The sequence below is a fragment of the Oncorhynchus tshawytscha genome, linkage group LG02 (assembly GCF_018296145.1).
Source record: "Oncorhynchus tshawytscha isolate Ot180627B linkage group LG02, Otsh_v2.0, whole genome shotgun sequence".
NCBI lineage: Eukaryota > Metazoa > Chordata > Actinopteri > Salmoniformes > Salmonidae > Oncorhynchus > Oncorhynchus tshawytscha.
In genome coordinates, this window is record NC_056430.1 from 59,783,582 (window position 1) to 59,801,300 (window position 17,719).

Below are 17,719 nucleotides of genomic sequence, written 5' to 3' on the forward strand. Positions count from 1 at the left end.
ATTTACAATGACGGCCTACCCCGGCCAAACCTGGACGATAGTGGGCCGATTGTGCCCCGCCCTATGTGACTCCCATTCATGGCCGGATGTGATACAGCCTGGATTCGAACCAGGGACTGTAGTGACACCTCTTGCACTGAGATGCAGTGCCTTAGACCGCTGCGACACTCAGGACAAATTAAAAGTTTGTTGGCTAGGTTGTAGCCAACAAACTACAATAAAGTAAGTACAAAGTAGGTACACAGGTCAAGATACAAATCTCAAAAGGTGACAGTGACACATTCAATACCGCCTTGCACACTCATCTGCATCTAGCTGATCTGGGGTAATCATTCGTCCAAACAGTTGTAACTAAAATTATTGGATAAATTCAGGTAGGTCCCTCCCCATTTCGTTCCGTTTGATTTGATTTAAAAAAAAGTTTGCATCAGAATCGGAAGGATTAATAGAGTTCACATTCATACCAGCCACCAACAGCATCATCTCTTTGCTCATTGTACAATTCCTTCTCGCATCTACATGCTCTCCTTCCTCTCACCTTTTTCCTTCGCTTGTGGACTTCAGTGCACAACACAGCAGTTTGTGACCAGGCTCAAAAACCTCTCAAAAAGACAAACTTTCATACCATAATCGCTAGACAGCCTACATCGTTGTCACCATTGTAACGTTATACCGTTATATCAACAAACTAGAACTAACGCGTGCTGTACGGTATACAGAAACTACTTTTCCGATATTAGAACATCAAAAACGGTTCTGTTAAATGTCTCAAGGATCAAGTCTGTCTATCAGCGCAGTTGATGTCCCCCTTATAGCATGAGCGCACCGTGCCTGCTCCACTTAGCCTGCAAATAAATTAACACACGAATAATGTGACAGCATTTAGAAATGTTGAAACTGTTCCTTACTGTTCGCAAAACAATGTCCATAAAGGCTAGAACACTTTACAATGCAAGAAGATTAGCTTCCATCTTTGTAGTCTAACTTTCCTTGCTAGCTTACAGCTAAATCAAACATTAATTCACTACCCTAGTACTTTGTGATATGCAAAATATGCTCATTTCTGTGACTTTGGCTAAAATGCTTATTTTTTGGTTATGGTATCGAGTATCGTGATAATAAACCTTGCGTGGGTATCGAAATCAAATTCTGTTATCGTGACAACACTAATCCAATCCATGTGTACAACCACGCGGTAACGTTAGTGTACAGCAAGCAGATTAGCAGTTACACCGGCGGGCCCCAGTGGCAATAAATTAACACAACAGATAGCTTACCTTGACTTGGAAGAGTTGCAGTGTTGGATAGCCTTAGCCAGCTAGCTAGCTAACATACATTCCATTCCTCTGTTTGAGTCAGGTTATTGAGTAGGCTAAATTAGCTGCATTAGCTAAGTGAAAGGTAAACCTAGAAAAAAAAAACGGATTCTCTCCCTCTCTGCTTCTCCTTAATTTAAGAAATTAATTTGTTTAAAACTATTGTCTTTCACTTTGAGTCAACCACAAACCACACTTTATGCACTGCAGTGCTAGCTTGCTGTAGCTCATGCTTTCAGAACTCGATTCATTCTCTGACCCTTTGATTGGGTGGACAACATGCAGTGCATACTGCAAAAGCTCAGACAGGTTGGAGGACATCCTTCAAAAGTCGCTATAATTACTGTGAAAGTCTATTGAAGGGGGTGAGAACCATGAGCCTCCTAGATTTTGTATTGAAGTCCATTTACCAAGAGGAGGATAGAAAATAGCTGTTATCCGGCGACACCATGGTGCTACCCTAAAGGAGGGTGACCACCCGTTCCCGGGGACAGTCCCCGTTGTTGGTGGCCTGTCCCCGGCTGGAGCTGTCCCCGGAAATGTCCCCGTTTTTAACAGTGCATTAAAAACAGACTGCAAAGTGAAATAATATTTTACGTGTCAAGAAAGACCGGGCAGCAGAGCCTACCGTTTGACGTCTCATTTGCGTTGTGCTCGTTTTGTCCAGAAGAGGGGGCTGCTCGCTATATCATCTTCATTCACTCTTCTTCTACTAACTACTTGCTCGTGCTAGTTTTAGAGAAAACTGCTGTGGAAAACTCGGCCAGAAGCTAGCAAGTGTCAAGTGAATCCACAACATCACCACAAACGTCTTTTCAAGCCAGGTAAGTTACAATCGTTTGAGATACTAGCTAGTGATGTTAGGTCACAATTTATTATATAGATAGATGATCTGCTCTATAAGGTTTTAAATAGGTTATGCTAGCTAACATTAGCTATGCTAGCTAACATTAGCTATGTCAACAAAGTTATCTAGCTACTGTCATGGTAGCTAGGTTAAAAAATGTTCACTTGTAAACATGCAGTGGGCGGGCTATTTTGAAAATACGATTATGTTAAATGAATGCACAATTAATTATGAGAATATTTATTTGTAGATTACAATTTTAATGGATTGGCATTATAATAAATAGTGTGAAAATATATTTAGACATTTTCATGGATAACATTAGCATAATGTTTTATGTTAGAGAGTGGAGAGGAAGGAGGAGGAAGACTGGATAGGAATTAAAGAGATAGAGGAGGAAAGGTAAAGATATGATTACAGAGCCTGCCAATTTATTATTCCAAACAATGTTTTGAGATAATACAAAAATGATGCAAGCAATGGGAATCTGTTAACCAAAGTATGTTATCTAGTAGTGTACTATTTATTATTAAAGATTGGAGAGGAAGGAGAAGGAAAAATGAAGGGAGTAAAAAAGAGTGAAGCGAGGAGAGTGTAGAAGAGTGAGGTGGAAAGGTAAAGAGAAGGAAAGGAAGAAAGAGAAGGAAGACAAGTGAAGAAAAGAGGAGAAAGATTGGAGCAGAAGAAAAGGTTAAGAGAGTAAGAGCAGACAGAGAAGGTACAATGGCAATTTTCCAAGAAACAGAATGAATGATATATGGACAGCAGCAAGAAATAGGTTCACTGTTCCTATGCTTATTGTGAAGACAAACTTCAACCCCCCCCTGCCAAAAACAGAGCAATCCTGAAGAAGATACATTCTTCTGAGAAATATACAGATTAGGTTGGTAGAAGTATATTATGTAGTTACCAATCTCATCAGCATTTTATTTCTTCATTAAGTTAAGTATTTCACATACACTATTGCCTGTTTTTTTTTACTCATTTGCTCATGTTCTCTTCTGCTCTTATTCTACCCAGACTCCCAGGACCACTGAATGGCTGTTCAGATCGGACAGTTCTGTCTTGTCTGTAACGTTTCTGTAACAGTTGTTTTCTCTGTATCACAGTGTGCCTGTTAAGACTAAATACATGAAACCGGAATTGTCCCCCATTTTTATTTCATAAATAATAACAATAATATTTTAATGATATATTGACCGTCGAACTGGAAATGTCCACGGTTTTAATTTCAGAAATCTGGTCACCTTAATCTAGAGTGCTGCTGAGGCTACTGAAGACCATTGCAAAGCATTGTGTATTAGTTTGGTGACATGTAAATTAGGACTGTCAAAGTTAACGCGTGAAATTTAAATCGGCATACTTTTCATTGGCGCCGTTAATCCATTTCTTCACCACACGGACCCTTTTAAGTGCAGAACACAACACTGGTGCAGGCAGTGCTTGCGGCTTTGCATGGCTGACGACTGTGTGCCTCTAGCCAAAGTCATGTGAAAGTTAGCTTTGTTTTTTTTCTTTCGGCCACAGATTGGTGCGCATGTCACAGGCCGTTTTAAACTACTCGTGAGCTGATATTTGTTGGTTTAATAACTCTTTTTTTTTTTGCTAGCTACTCATGTTAACTACCTTTGTTAATAAGCTAGCAACATGATAACGGACTAGGCTATGCACAAATTTTAAATAGCACAGGAAGAACTGAAAGGAATAGGCTCTACAAAGAGATGCTTCAAAAGGTAGGCTGCATATGCAAGAGTGGGGTGCAAGAGTACAGTGAAATGCCTTTCTTGCCTGCTCTTTCCCAACAATGCAGTAATCAATATCACAGTCAATAGTGTGAGAGCGGAAGTAAGAGAGTAATTCTCAACCAGAAAGTGGAAAGGTCCTCTGATGTCACATAGGTTGATACATTGCTGTGTTCTCATTTATAAAGTCCCACTGTACCGAACATCATTACTAAACTTGAGACATACGAGTTACCACACCCAGTCTCAGGGATGATTAACTCTGGAAATGCCTTTTGTCACTAGTTAGGTAAATCAGCTTTTAGTTCTCTTGCACATTATTTGTGGAACAATCTTCAACATTTTCTTAAATTTTATGTTCTGGCAACTCAAAAACCTGACTGAGGACTATATTACTGAAAAATGTGTTAACTGTGTTTTGGTCTCAGGACTCCCTGATAAAATAAAAGGTTAAATAAAATGAGAGAGCGCAGGCCTATGTGTGTAAAGTTATCTGAACAGTACAGATGGTTAAAGTGTTTTCAGAGAGTCAGTACCCCCCATAGTCCAGGGATCATCAACAGGATTCAGCCATGGGCCGGAACATAATTAAGCCTACAAATAATTTGACTGCAAATTGACCGCAAGAATCCCAAATAGACATAACGTTTGACTAAAACATAATAATTTAAAAACTTGCTTACATTTGTACACAATCACATCTACTATGTGTGGAAATACTTTGGAACGGATTTCCTAAACTTGGAGCTGATTTGCTGGTGTTTTTACAGTGTAAAGTCCAACAATTATTTTAAATAGTTAATTTTTTTGTTCAGAGAATTGGGGGGGCCAAAATTCAGACCACGGGATGCCAGTTGGGGAACCAAACTAGAGTCACACTCATTTAGAACGCTTGAAGCATTAACAGTACTTAAAGCTGTGTGTGTGTGTGTGTATATGTGTCAGTCAGAGAGACTGCCGTGAGCAAGTGTTAAACTTCATGACCATTGATAAGAGGGAGTAGGCCTACTTAAAGCTATGTTAGTGACTTTTGTGTTTATGTTGAAAATGCTATTAAAACATTCTGATGTAGATAATTGTGTTTCCGTACCTTACAAATCAAAGCATAGTTTGCCTGTAACTCAATGCAATGCTTTTTAAATGGAAAGATTGTTCTTTAGGGCCAAATTTGAGCAAATCATTTTTGGGGGATTAATCACGATTAACTAATCCTATTAACTTGATTATAATCATTTGACAGTCCTAATGTAAATATATTTAATCTAAAAAGAACAACTAACTTCTCACAATTTTTATTTGTATGAAATTCACCGATAGGATGGTCCTCCCCTTCCTAGTCTGAGTAACTATTGTTTATCATCCAATGAAAAACATGAAAAACGTACTGGCAATAGCAGACAATTAAATCTCAAAATAAAATAACATATACTTGATACTCGGAGGTCAACACAAACAATTTGGACATTCTCTTACCAATACATAGCCTACCAAGCAAGTTTCAATTCCAGGGGTGCCCCATGTGTTTCACTCAGGCCCCCCTTCCAGCATTGGGGAACATCCCGCCACATCTATTTCTATGGGCACAAGCACTGTTAATGACAAACTATTTACACCCCTCTTGTTGGCAAAGATAAAATGTTGCAGGTTTAAAGGTTATTTCTTGCAATTCTATACATTTTGCCATGTCTAATTTGAATTCATGTGATATTTGAGTGACTCAAACATTACCACAAAATCTATGGGCTAAAAAAACATTACCTGACAAGTTGATCTGGACATTTGACGAGTTATAAATTAGAGGTCGACCGATTATCATTTTTCAATGCCGATACCGGTTATTGGAGGACCAAAAAAAGCCGATACCGATTAATCGGCTATTATTTAAATGTATTTATAATAATGACAATTACAACAATCCTAAATGAACACTTATTTTAACTTAATATAATACATCAATAAAAATCTATTTAGCCTCAAATAAATAATGAAACATTTTCAATTTGGTTTAAATAATACAAAAACAAAGTGTTGGAGAAGTAAAAGTGCAATATGTGCCATGTAAAAAAGCAAACGTTTGAGTTCCTTGCTCAGAACATACGAACGTTGGTGGTCCCTTTTACATAAGACTTCAATATTCCAAGGTAAGAGGGTTTAGGTTGTAGTTAATATAGTATTTATATAACTACTTCTCTCTATACCATTTGTATTTCATATACCTTTGACTATTGGATGTTCTTATAGGCACTTTAGTATTGCCAGTGTAACAATATAGCTTCCAACCCTCTCCTCGCCCCTAACTGGGCTCGAACCAGGAACACGTTGACAACAGCCACACTCGAAGCAGCGTTACTCATCGCTCCACAAAAGCTTGCATAGCAAGGGGAATAACTACTCCAAGTCTCAGAGCGAGTGACGTTTGAAACGCTATTAGCGCGCACCCCGCTAACTAGCTAGCCATTTCACATCGGTTACACCAGCCATTAGGCTGATAGGCTTGAAGTCATAAACAGCGCTGTGCTTGCGAAGAGCTGCTGGCAAAAAGCACGAATGTGCTGTTTGAATGAATGCTTACGAGCCTGCTGCTGCCTACCATCGCTCAGTCAGACTGCTCTATCAAATCATAGACTTAATTATAACATAACACACAGAAATACGAGCCTTTGGTCATTAATATGGTTGAATCCGGAAACTATTATTTCGAAAACAAAACGTTTATTATTTCAGTGAAATACGGAACCGTTCGGTATTTCATCTAACGGGTGGCATCCCTAAGTCTAAAAATTCTTGTTACATTGTACAACCTTCAATGTTATGTCATAATTACGTAAAATTAGTTCGCAATGAGCCTGGCTGCCCAAACTGTTGCATATACCCTGACTCTGTGTGCAATGAATGCAAGAGAAGTGACACAATTTCACCTGGTTAATATTGCCTGCTAACCTGGATATCTTTCAGCTAAATATGCAGGTTTAAAAATATATACTTCTGTGTATTGATTTTAAGAAAGGCATTGGTGTTTATGGTTAGGTACAGTCATGCAACGATTGTGCTTTTTTCACAAATGCGCTTTTGTTAAATCATCCCCCAGCGCTGCATCGATTATATGCAACGCAGGACACTCTAGATAAACTAGTAATGTCATCAACCATGTGTAGTTAACTAGTGATTATGATTGATTGATTGTTTTTTTATAAGATAAGTTTAATGCTAGCTAGCAACTTACCATGGCTTCTTACTGCATTCGCGTAACAGGCAGGCTCCTCTTGGAGTGCAATGTAAGGCAGGTGGTTAAGAGCGTTGGACTAGTTAACCGTAAGGTTGCAAGATTGAATCCCAGAGCTGACAAGGTAAAAATCTGTCGTTCTACCCCTGAACAAGGCAGTTAACCCACCATTCCTAGGACGTCATTGAAAATAAGAATGTGTTCTTAACTGACTTGCCTAATTATTATTATTTTTTATTTTTTATTTTTTTTTAATAATTGGCAAAATCAGCGTCCCTAAATACAGATTTCCGATTGTTATGAAAACTTGAAATCAGCACTAATTAATCGGTCATTCCGATTAATCAGTCTAACTCTATTATAAATACCTCTAAGGTATGCAATGACTGACATGGCAAGAGGAACTGATGATGCACTACCCAATTTTGAGCTTTTACCTTGTGCATTCTACTATTACTTTCAAGTGTAAGTTAAAAGCCACCCCCTTGCTGACCTCTTGTGCCCCGTAGGGGCTGCACCCTACAGTTTGGGAACCACTGATCTATTCAATGCTGGCCAAATTCCACTCAAGATTTTAGAGGGGGAATTTATGAGTATGGGACTATTGGCTGCACAAATCTAAATGCCCTGGTCAAGTCTACTGCTCCACCAGCGAGCCAATAGAGATGTGTCTTGTGGGGAGTCAGAGCAGTCTCGAATGATTAATCAGAAAACAGGCCCTGAAAATTCCTTCCCTTGGAGGTACTTTGCAGCATGGTCAAGTAATTGACGGGCAGATGTTGGGCCATTTTTAGCTTTTCCGACCACACCGGAAAAATAATAATGTAGCAGAATACTAGCAGGGTAACAGGCCTGTGGAGCTTTGACAAATCCCACACTGTGTTTTTATAATGCGAGAACTCATGGCGCATGTGTCTTGATAGTCCAATGCGGCTTCCTCTCCTCTTCATCTGCGCAGTTCTGAAAACACGGGATAAAGTGACAGCAATATGTCAAATGCCTTTTAGGAATTTGCTTTCACTTGGAAATAAGAGACCTCTCCTCATTTTTAACTATATTCAACTTTATTTCAGGTATGCACAGATGGAAGAAAATGAGACGAGGGGGCCTTTTTAGACTACTGACGTGCACTCTTTGTGTTGAAGGACAAAGCGCCCATGGCTAGGGGAGGATGTGGTTAGTTCAGAAATCACTGACCCTCACAGAGCAAATGGGACCTAATGCGAGCTATTGATCAGCTGGAATACGATAGCGTGGATGGCCCTCACATTATAAGTGTCTCTGGCCATTATCGACAGATTCTGCCTCCTATGAAGAAGTCACAAGCCGGCCTACGTTTCATGTACTAAAGGAAAACTGTACCTAAACGATTACAATGTTTCTGTCTGTAACTCTGTTTGTCCATTTCTCAGTCTCTGTTAAGGTCATCCTTCCCTTCATTCATCCATCCACTCCTTTCATCCTTCCACCCATCCTAGACAGGCCGATGCAGGGTGTTCTGAATGACATCCACCACCAGAACTGCTCGTGGTGTGAGAGTATGAGCGAAAGCAAGCGGGCGAGAATTCTCTAGCGTGACTCATTACCGAGCTGAAACGTGAGCACCCTCTGCGTGGTCGGAACCAACCAGAAGCCTGCAATACAACTTCCGCTTTTGGACGTTAAGGCGACACGCCATCTTAACCCTTGACACTCGTGGGAATGGGCCTATATGGATAGGACTAAATTTAAATGTTTCTTACAGAAGAAATATGAAAAGCATATGCCTAACCATGGTAGCAATTGAAAGTGAACAGTTTGGAGAATATGGGGAAATTATTAGACCAAAGTTGAGGACACAACAATTCACCTGACAAGACAAACAAAACAATACACTTGATTTTGTGCACTTTGCCTCATTTGTTGATAACGAAATCAGAAAATAATCTTGATTTGATATTAAGATGAAAACGCATTGGACCTTTAATATACCACAGTATATAGATATGCAGAAATGAGTTTAAAAGCTCAAAATGCAATGGTGACTTGACCTCACAAGACCAGCTAGTTACACATAGCATATTTTTGAGGCACAAAATAGGCCCACATATTGAATTTATACAATCGTCATGCCACAGTTCTCTTCATCCATTAAATGGTTATAACCCATACCCAAAACACTAAGATAATAACATGTCCCTTGGTCGTTTCCCCCCAACAGAATCATTGTACATTTTAGATAAATGTATGACTTACTCGCTAAATCGGTAAATCGCTAGTTTATGAAATTACAGTTCAGCAATCCCAGAAATTCTTGGGTTTCTTTGTGTGCGTTGCTAGGAGCCCTCTGCATGTAAACCTATAATAATGGTATTGTAATGACCAACGTTTCATTCCCCAGGCCGCACCAGATGACATAGCCTGCTAAAGCTGTATCTAGGGGATTTTTGGTGTTTGGATTTCAATGTAAAAAGAGGAAACCTGGTATGCTTCTGTCTCCCGGTTCAGGCTCATATTTCCAGTGAACCGAGCGCACTTCCCCCGAGACCACTGATCGAGCTCACGAACAAGCTCTGGGTTTGAAATGGAGGACTGTCAGAAGATTTGGGTTCAGGTTTGTTGTTGTGTCACAGCTAAGTTCCTGGAAAGAGAAAGGTCTTGCAGGTGTCGCAGATGTGTTACGTTTCAACAACACAGGACAACATTTTAAAATACTTATGCTGGAAGGGATCTAGTGAGGGTGCAGTTTGACACTGTCAACCGACCCCGCTGTAGGTAGAAGTTTCCCTTAACAACTGATCTAGGGACCAGCTTACCCTCCCCCAGTCATACATTTAACAATTAGGGGGTGAAAAAAGGCTAAACTGATTTTAGATCAGTGTCTAGGTGCAACTCAAGCCTATTCCACCAAACCCAGATTATCTACAGCTAAGCCCGTCCTATCAGACCTAGACACAATAAGGTTGCTCTTAACATCACAAGGCCTAGCCATTGGCCCAACCACATCTCAGAACCAAGGGAAGCGCTGTATCAAAGGTAATAAGCATTCACTGCATTCACATTGGCATCAAAAGTCATGTGACATCACTATCCAATTAGAATCCTTATCATATTGTTGCTATTATGGAAGGCTTGGAGCCTAAATGGAGGAAGGTTTACCGAATCCTGGGGGGGCCATACTCGTGAACTTTTGCTAAAACCATTGGTTTTAAATGGCAAGATACCAACTTTTCTCACAGGCCAACCTGGCAAAATTAGCCACGATTCTGGGGATGGCCAGCTGAGCAGATAACTACATCCGGTAATAAAAAAACAAGACAACATGCTTCCCCTAAATGTGCCAAGTTGGCTGGATGTCTTTTGGGTGGTGTACCATTCTTGATACACATGGGAAACTGTTGAGTGAAAAACCTAGAAGCGTTGCGGATCTTGACACACTCAAACCGGTAATTTATCCACATGAAATGGTTGGATGGAAACGTGGTTACTGGCACACATACACTATCCATGTCTCAAGGCTTAAAATTCCTTCTTTAACCAAGCTTCTCCCCTTCATCTACACTGAATGAAGTGGATTTAACATGTGACAGCAATAAGGGATCATTAGCTTTCACCTGGTCTGTGTCATGGAAAGCAGGTGTTCCTAATGTTTTTCACACTCAGTGTATTTTGAATGATGCTTCCTTGACCAGGCTACTGTACTGATGTTACACAACATTTAAAAGGCAGTAAGGAACGTTTCCGCATATATACCAAATATTGTGCTTTTGCGAGATTGTTCTTACTTTTTTTAAGAGGATTATGCATTTCTATTCGTATCTACATCCTTCATAAAAAGATGGAAGATGTTGGAGATCTTGTCAACGGTTGTATTTTCTCCTGACCATTATGACTATTTGGTGGCATAGTCCACTAAGACAGTTGCCTCAAAGTTCAATGGCTGAGAGTTCAAATCACTTTACGGAGCAAGTTTTTATTTTTATTTAAGGAATTACCACTCCACTGCTGGTCCTCAAGTCAAATATGTGTATATGTGACGAAGGAGATACTTATAACAATGCATATAAAATGATGTAGGCCTACATTTAGGTATACACATCCATGCAATATGATTATTAGGTCCTAGCAATGTGTTTGTGAACAAGGCTGAGAATTCCTTACGGAATTCATTCCAGATCTTAATTTTGCATGGTGATGACTGAATTGTTTTTCTCTCAACACAACACCTCAATGAATGTTATTCCACATTTCAAAATAAATATTATCACCCCATGGGGGATCCAAAATCACAGCGTAAATGGAACTAGGCACCATTCACTGAGTTAATTGTCAAGACACATATTTGCACGTGACGTAGTTAATTTGATTATCAGAACGTGCAGTGGATTTCTGGTAAGGATGCTTTAGTGAAAAAGTGTTGGGATCAGGTCAGGTTTAAACCAATGGTCTCAACAAAAGTTCACGAACATGGCCCGTGTGGCTCTGGTCCCTCATACACAATCTCATCCGGTGTCTGACGCAAAACTCAAAAGAGAGGTTGTATTGATATCATCATCTGATCTGTGTGCTCACCCATCATAGACTGTGTTTAACAGAGAGAGCAAGAGAGGGGAGGAAGAGAATAGAAAAAGGGAGAGAGAGAGAGAGAGAAAGAGTTGTTTGAATGTGAGGCCTTACCTTCTGTAGACTAGTGGGGTTCAACTGCGTTTTGTCTATTATCTTCACGGCAACCTACGGGAGTGGAGACAAACAAGAAATAGACTTTACACACCAATCACATCCGGCCAAAGCTCTGTGACAGCACCCATTTTGTGTTGACAATGGAACGTTTTGATCCTCTATCCTAACCCAGGTTTAACAAAGTTTGAGGAGCTTCTGAGAGAGGTGTGTTGCAAATGGCACCCTTTTCCATGTATAGTGCACTACTTTTGACCAGCGCCTTATGGGCCCTGGTCAAAAGTAGCGCACTATATAGGGAATATGGTGCCAGAAAGTTATGATTAAATGGTAATTTAGAATCATGGTTAGCACCACCCGAGGTGTGCTTTCCTCAGAACAGAAGGATCAAGTCACCAGAGTGCAGATTCGACAGCCTTGGGTTGGTAACTCGAGCTAAAATTGAAAATCTATTCAGGCCCAATTCTTGCTTGTCTGCTGGCGAAACAAAATAGAAAAAAACTCTGTCCCTGTTATGGAGGCTGCAAATGCACAAACTGATTTATGTTTTGAAAGGAGGACAGTTTGAGAATGTCATTTGAACGCACACACACCAACACACAATGACACCTCCCAGCTTCCCCCCCACACACAGGTGGTGGTTGTGATGACATTTCTCAACCATAATTTCAGGAGAGACTGCTCTTAGAAATGTCTAGAGATGACTGCGGAGGTCGATACAGGCTCTGCTGGTTCCGTTCATATTGGTAAATAAAAATGTATTTTGGCCACTGAGTGAGGGATCTTAAAGGAAGCCTTGGACGTGATGCCGATCTGCCTACACTCTCATAGTGAAAGGCAGTAGGCGGCCATTTCATCTATCAAGGTCTAAGCCAGAGGCTCTCGTGTCGATCCGTAATTTCTAAGATTAACCATTCAAAGAGAGAAGTTATGGTCCAACAGTTAAAGCGACACTCCTTAATTTGACTGTGGCTGCTTTTAGGACAATGGAGGGACAACATGGACAACAGAGGGCTGTTGGTTCAAATCTGAGCTGGTGCAGTTCTGCTGTTTTGTCCTCCTGGTGCAAAACATTATCTGCTTGAAAGTGGAATTTAGGGGAGGAATAAGTATATTTATTTGGGCCTGTGTTGGTGTACAAACTCATCAGCAAGAGCGTCATTTAAAAGACATACAATAACTAACTGGCAGTTCCATTTGTCCAGATCCACCCGCACAGATTAAAAAGTTAAAAGACTGTGCCTTTAAATGACGCATATGAAATTCTTCTCTTTACAACCCAGTGTGCCATAGATCATTTTAAAGCGTCACTGAGAAAAGGTTGCATCAGTCCCCGAGACTACAATTAACCATAATCACTATAAATCAACACGCAATCATTTTCGGGATAGGAGATGACACTAGCACAACGCGAATTAAAGACACCGTAGAATTGGCCTCCCTTGCAAAAAAACAGCCTCTCCTGAAATATGGATATGTAAATTGGTCACCATTACTGGGTAGAAACAGCAGGCTCCCGAGACCATAAGCATTCGCATCCTATCAGGCAATCTTGGAGTAGGCATACCGGAATGTTTGAATTCACACGTAACAACCTCTCTCACTCAACACTGGTGCGAGTACTGACGTACATTGCATCAATAATTGAACCTATACTGTGGCTCATGTTGGGTCAGAGTACCCAGCCAAAGTTATTTCCATTTCAAAAGTAGACTTTTTAAAACTGCGCTGAGGTCTTGGCCAACACTGAAAGAGAATTGTTGAGTGGTTGAGGTCGATGGGTGATGAGGGCAACCAGTGCAGCCATATCTTGTTAACTCTTGATTTGTCTTAAAGTGGCTGACAGCATTTTAGCAACATCAAATCTGTTCATATACACCCCCAAGAAGACACATTTTATTTGTTTTAGGTTCTGACAAGCGACCACTTAGATATGGGAATTTTCACATGTTCATACATTCTTAGTATATGTAATTCCCAAACATTCTAAGGCATTAAAAATAAAAATAAATCTATAGCAATATAGAGTGAGAAAGCGGCTGTGCGTTTGGACAATAAATAAACATCTGTCTCATCCAGGATTGGAGTCTATGCAGAACAGTGCACCATAGCCAGTTGGCTAAGTTGGTAGAGCATAGCGCTTGTAACGCTTGTGGGTTTTATTCCCATCGGGGACCAGTACAACAACAAAAAATATGAAAATGTATGCACTCACTACTAGGGCTGTGGAGGTCATGACATTTTGTGAGTTGGTGATTGTCAAGCAAATAACTGCCGGTCTCACGTTAATTGACCGTTCATTAACAAACACATTTAAGATAGCAGACTTTTGGAACACCTACATTTTAAAAAGTCTAATAAGTCCATTTGATATAGCCTACACCATCACAATAAATCCATAAATGATATTTAAAAACAGGTCTAAAGAAACATGATATGAAGAGCAAGAACAGAATAGCATACTCTGAGTTGTCTTCATGCCCTGATCTTGCTATGCCATATGGCTGTGGGCTATACTAGCTCATTTAGCAGACAAGATTTGCTTAGAATACTGTGGCATTATTTTATAGAATGAAGAAAACGATTGAACGTAGCTGAATAAACTAGAAAGGATGTTTTCTCCAAATGACTTGAGTGCTCACGTGGCTATTCTGTGTTGAGCGGTTAACAAAGAAACAGCTACTCCTATATGCTTCATTCAGAGTTCTGTAACTATAGTTGTGATACAAATGTTGGGCTGTGTGTTTGGTTTTTAATAGATTCTAAGACTGCATGTCGAGACTAATGATTTGAAAAAAGTCGCATGAAAGCATGAGCTCTGCATTTGTTGTTTTGCGCAGGCTGTACACACTTCATCAGTCTGTGTTTCACAATTTGACAATCACTTGATAATGCCTCAAATTTCCCGGCCGCATCCCCTTTCTTTCTGTTCTTTCTGTGATTAACTGTGATTTACTACCCCCCCCAGAAATCCAGGCCTTTTGTGGCCAGTGGCCGTTATATTTATAATTCCCTTCTCCCGGCTGCATGCCGAAGCACCGCTCACTCACCTGGCTCTCAGTCACGTGATCTGGTCTCTCTCACAGGCTACAAGTGAAGACCGACACAATGGGGACGCAACTGCATATTGAAGATGGGAAGAGCTGTAATTTTATTTGTGTCAGCCAAAAAGAGGAGTAGGCCTAATGCACAGCAAAAGCTCTAGCCAATTTCAATCTACTATCCCCCAAAGTACAAAAGAATTCTTCCAAACATAGTCTGGGACAGTTCTGGGATGCAATAGATCCCAAATTAATACAACCACTAGCATCAAAAAACAGAAATGTGATTATGCATTTAATGCTTTTAAAATTAAAAAAAAGGTTCATTTTTAATGGTGAAAATTCTTCCCCAAAACTCATGTGCTGCATATGTATGCCAGTTAGAGACTACACCCGGTGTAAAGCGGATTGATGTGTTTCATTTTAGTAAATTATTTGGCCACCTTAAAACATATAGGCCTATGGGCTAGGCTACATGTGGTGTGCGACTACGATTTGAAAAAGTCTCAAATTGGGCATCATTCACAAGTGATAGGCTAATATTGTCACCCATCAGACTATTCTTGATTTAATCTCATCTTTACATATACTAAATAATATATGTATGACGTTAGTTTTGATTTAGAATAGACAACTATCATGCACCGGTCTCGAAACACGGGCAGGGAAAAAAAATTCCACGTCATCTACGCACTTAAATAACGAATGGAGGACACTTTGCCCACAGTTCATTTTCATGCCAACCCATGTGGTCCATACTCCTGTTGTAAAGAGAAGGAATGTGCTTAATATTAGGAAAGTTGAGAAATAAATATAGTAGGCCTAGCCTATAGAAAGCTGATGGGATCCTCTTTTTAAGAGGCCATCATTCACCGTTTTCTCACGCAATTGCATAGCCTGTAGAAATGTTGTGCAACATGAGCTCATTGGCTCTCATGAAGTGTTTGATTAGATTTTTGATTACTTTTGTATTGATGTCAGAGTGATTAGAGGGACAATAGAGTGCCGAGTACCAGGAAGTTAGCAAGTTTGGTAGGCTACTAATGACCACCAGCGGCATCAGAGCTTGGAGAATTTGACTGCCATCATGACCGCCGGTGTGGGGGTAATAGGTCACCGTAACAGCCCTACTCAATACTGTAAGAGCGTATGCTGAATGACTAAAATGTCAAATGTAACTACAGTAGGCCTTTATGCAAACAAGCTATTTGCCACACAGGCCTGCCATCATTCACTTTGAACTGGATGTGTGTTTAAAAGGAGTTGCAACTTTAGTCTGAAGTATATTTTTAGATCATTAGAACGCATTAGGCAAAAGCCACAAAATACACCGGAATGGATTTTGGCAAATATATCAATATTTGTCTTCTTACATCAATAAATGTCTTCTTACATTTGTTAACTTTACAGTCCTATTGATCAAACAACCATGAAAAAAGGTAGGCTTGCTATCCCTCAGTTACACACATCAACAACTAATGCTAGCCAGAGCAAGATGAGCTAAAATCTAACAAAGGAACATTTGATAAACCCTCTCAAACTTTTTCAGCTAGTTGGCCTTCAAAATTGCACTGATAAATGGTGGGAATTGTAGCCTACTCGTCCTTGTGCAGCTTGCCTGCAACCAAGCTAACTGGCTAAGGTTGGCTAGCTTGCGACTTACAGACAAATGAGAGAACACCTCACTCTGACCATGATTAGCTAGGCTGTTTACATGTTATCTAGAGCATTCGGGACTATTACTTTTTTGGCCTGCACAAGCATTTCGCTACACTCGCATTAACATCTGCTAACCATGTGTATGTGACAAATAAAATTTGATTTGGGATTTGATTTGATTTACTGACACTGGCCATATTCAGGTGTTGCGCGTTCGTAAATTCATCAGGTATTGGTCTTACTCAGACGAGAGGGCTCTGAAATCAGACTTGTGATCATTGCCCTTGCTAGATTGTATTGTCATTCCCAGACTTAGTTACATTTGTCAATTTTGTTCCAAAATATTGAGTAATGGAAACTGAATAAGTGCATCCCACAAACAATGTACCAGGTCAGCTGTGATTTACAACCTGGTAGCAATATTTTTTGGACTACCAAGAAATGTATTATGTATGTATATTAATCATCATCAGCATTAAACTGCATCATTCTTTTCTGCCAACAATGCCTTAGTGTACGTCATGAAATGTAGAGTCAAATAGAACCTACTTTTAAAACCTATTATAAAGTAGATTTTGTAGCATAAACTGGGAATTTGATATTTTTGACTGATATGATTGTTTGTTTCATATCTGAAACATAGTTCAAACGCTGTCAGCTCCACTTTAAAGGGACATTTCACTTCCTTGTTTTAAATGGACAGTTCACTCCAAAACCAAAGTGTCAGATGTTTTCAGACTAAAAGTGGTCCGATGTTGATAAATCCACATCCCACTTGTTGTGGCAATCCAAAATGAAAAGATAAGCACCATATCATTTCTGATCTTATTTGGTGCTCATCTTTTTAAATTCCTTTGGGTTAGAGGGCAGAGACTGGATCTACAATACCAAAGGCATGGGACATTAAACTACCTTTAAGGTCAGAAAAAAAACATACATTTTCCTTTAACATTGTTTTCATAGAGATGTGGGATAGGACTTTGGTACTGTAGTTCACAAGATTCCCTCTTCTCTCAGTCTTGTTGAGCCCAGAAACCAAACATCCAGAGAAATTTGGACATGCAAACAATGTAAACTTTAGGAACTCCTACATGTAATCGCCAAGCTATTGGAATGAATCCAATGTCTAAATATGTCTGTGTGGGTACCAAACAATTTTCAACAAGGTCAAACTTAACATACCACGCCACGCGCGTGAGACCAATTTGAAAGAAGGAAAACTGGGTTATTTCCTG

At 39.9% G+C, this 17,719-nt stretch overlaps 1 protein-coding gene across 6 annotated transcripts in view; it reads right to left on the reverse strand.

Moving 5' to 3' along the window:
• Positions 1–17,719, reverse strand: part of LOC112265748 (serine/threonine-protein kinase MARK1) — an 80,880-nt gene that overhangs the window by 38,072 nt on the left and 25,089 nt on the right. For all 6 annotated transcript variants that reach the window (XM_024443341.2, XM_024443317.2, XM_024443329.2 and 3 more), the window contains exon 3: positions 11,785–11,838. In XM_024443341.2, the coding sequence (XP_024299109.1) occupies positions 11,785–11,838 (54 nt within the window). The remainder of the gene's footprint in view (positions 1–11,784; positions 11,839–17,719) is intronic.